The 2549-nt window shown below is 45.2% G+C and overlaps 1 protein-coding gene across 1 annotated transcript; it reads left to right on the top strand.

Annotated features, from left to right (window-relative positions):
• Positions 1-327: 327 nt before the first annotated feature.
• LOC128106616 (speckle-type POZ protein-like) lies at positions 328-1409 on the top strand. The gene is given in 2 exon segments (XM_052732190.1): positions 328-1096; positions 1099-1409. Coding segments are annotated over 2 exon segments (1080 nt in total).
• The last annotated feature ends 1140 nt before the right edge of the window (positions 1410-2549 follow it).

Raw genomic sequence — 2549 nt, 5'->3', positions numbered from 1 at the left:
GAGTGTATAAAATTTTCCTGAATATTCAACAGCTGTGTTTAATTGTCAAAATCATTTACCTATTGACCTAAGATTCAATCTAGACAAAAAATGGAGTGGTGTAAGAGTTCCTAGTAGCACACACTGACTTCTCTGAAATTAGTATTGAAATCTGTATAGAAAATATCCGAGATCCAAGTTTCAAGCCCCATCTAACAGAAAATACAGGAAAACAAAAACTAAACATCTAATTCATGTCTGTTATTGTGTCTCACAAGGTGAAGAGAAAACAATTGCTAGTTCTTCATTTTTGGATCGAGTTTAGCCTTCAAACTACCTCCAGGGGAAATGGCAGGAGATGGGACAGTCCAAAGATGGGACCACACTCAAATCAGCCTTCAGAATTTCTCCTACATGTGGACCATCAGCAACTTCCATTCTATTGTGGAGGAAAGGCTAGGAAGCCCTAGGAGCTCAACTTTTTCAATAGAGGCCAATGACAAATGGTGTTTGACAGTAAACCCGAACGAACTCGATGAAGTAAGTGCAGATTACCTGTCAGTTAATCTAGTTTTGCTCAGCTGTCTAAAGAGTCATGTTTGGGCAAAGTTCCAGTTCTGGATCATAAGCGACAAAGGAGAGAAAAGTCAAACCAGGAGGAGCCAAACAGCATTTAGGTTTGTGCCAGGCCTTGGTTACGGATTCAAAAAGTACATCCTTCGAGATTTCCTCCTGTCCCATGTACCTCGTCTTCTCCCACATGATCAGCTAAACCTCATGTGCATGGTGAGTGTGGTCAAAGACTCTTTCAGCATCTCTGACCAGAACAGGAAGCCAGGGATTCAAGTTCCAAAATGCACATTGGCAGATGAGCTAGGAGAGCTGTGGGAGAATTTCCACTTCACAGACTGCTGCCTGGTGGTAGCTGGCCAGGAATTCCAGGCTCACAAGGCCATCTTAGCAGCTCGCTCTCCAGTTTTCAGAGCCATGTTTGAACACGACATGGAGGAGAGCAGAAAGAACCGCTTTGAGATCCCTGACCTGGAGCCACAAGTCTTCAAGGCAATGATGGGCTTCATTTATACCGGAAAAACACCAGACCTCGACAGCATGCAGATGTTCTGCTGGCAGCTGCTGACAAGTATGGCCTGGAGCGTTTGAAGGTCATGTGTGAGGATGCCCTCTACAGAGACCTCCCTGTGGAGAATGCTGCTCACACTCTCTTACTGGCTGACCTCCACAACTCAGGGCAGCTGAAAACCCAGACACTGGATTTCATTACAGCTCATGCTTCTGAGGTCTCTGAGACCTCAGGCTGGAAGTCAATGGTGGGCTCATATCCCCATTTAGTGGCTGAGGCATACCGTTCCCTGGCTTCTGCTCATCTGCCTTTCCTGGAGCCCCCTTTCAAAAGCTTGAAGCAATCCTAGGACTTGGTCAGCTGTGACCTACAATTGTCTCCCTGAAGCAGCAGCCAGTGTTGTTACCAATGACACCTGGCTAGACTATGGGATGGGTGGAGCATTTCCAGTGAAACTAGGAAAAGTCAGCATGGTGCCTCAGGCTTTAATACAACTGAAAATGAGGTGACTGTCAGGTTCAGGGAGGGGAAGCGCTGAGCTATGTTGTATACACTACCCTGTTACTGTACTGGTTTCATTTTTCTCTCCAATGAGTTGGGAACTGGAATACATTTCAGTTGCTGGTCCCAAGCACATTACAATAGGGTTTCTTTGGAGCAACTTGTCTGTATTGGACTGAGCAGAAAATACTGTGAAGGACGCAGAAAGAAGAAAATAAACGTGAATATTTGGTTACAAGAGAAGGGGAAGAGAATTAAGGCATTTTTCTCCAAACTCAGTGTGTGGGACTGGAGAGATAACTCAGTTGGCTAATGCAATTGTTGCTCTTGCATAGGACCCTTGTTCAGTCCTCCTCTTCTTCCCATGGGCACATCCATCTCTGTAGACTGTACCTACCCAAATAAAATATCAAATGAATAAAAAATTTAAAATCAGCTTTTGGATACCAGTGGTGTTTCTGTTTGAAAAATGCCATTTTAGTCCATCCAGCACTGCTCAGCTTTGGAAGTGTGTGCAGAAATCACACACACACACACACACACACACACACACACACACACACACACACGTCAACCCCCAGTTTGCTCATGGATCTCTCATTCATTTCTCCGTTGTTGTTCGGCAATCCTTGTGTCTTTCTTAGGGTCCTGTTTACTAGCCTCCCGGGAATTGTGAGCTGCAGTCTGGTTATCCTTTGTTTTACATCTAGTATTCACTTATGAGTGAGTACATACTATGTTTGTCTTTCTGAATCTGGGTTACCTCACTCAGCATGATAATTTCTCTTTTTTTTCACTTTTTTTTTATTTTGCAATACAATTCAGTTCTACATATCAGCCACGGATTCCCTTGTTCTCCCCCCTCCTGTCCCCCTCACCTTCCCCCCAGCCCCCCCATTCCCATTTTCTCCAGGGCAAAGCCTTCCCCACAGACTGAGATCAACCTGGTAGACTCAGTCCAGGTAGGTCCAGTCCCCTCCGCCCAGGC

Source organism: Peromyscus californicus, unplaced genomic scaffold (assembly GCF_007827085.1).
Source record: "Peromyscus californicus insignis strain IS unplaced genomic scaffold, ASM782708v3 Scaffold_9__1_contigs__length_137607984, whole genome shotgun sequence".
NCBI classification, from domain to species: Eukaryota; Metazoa; Chordata; class Mammalia; order Rodentia; family Cricetidae; genus Peromyscus; species Peromyscus californicus.
This window is presented reverse-complemented; position numbering and strand designations above follow the sequence as displayed.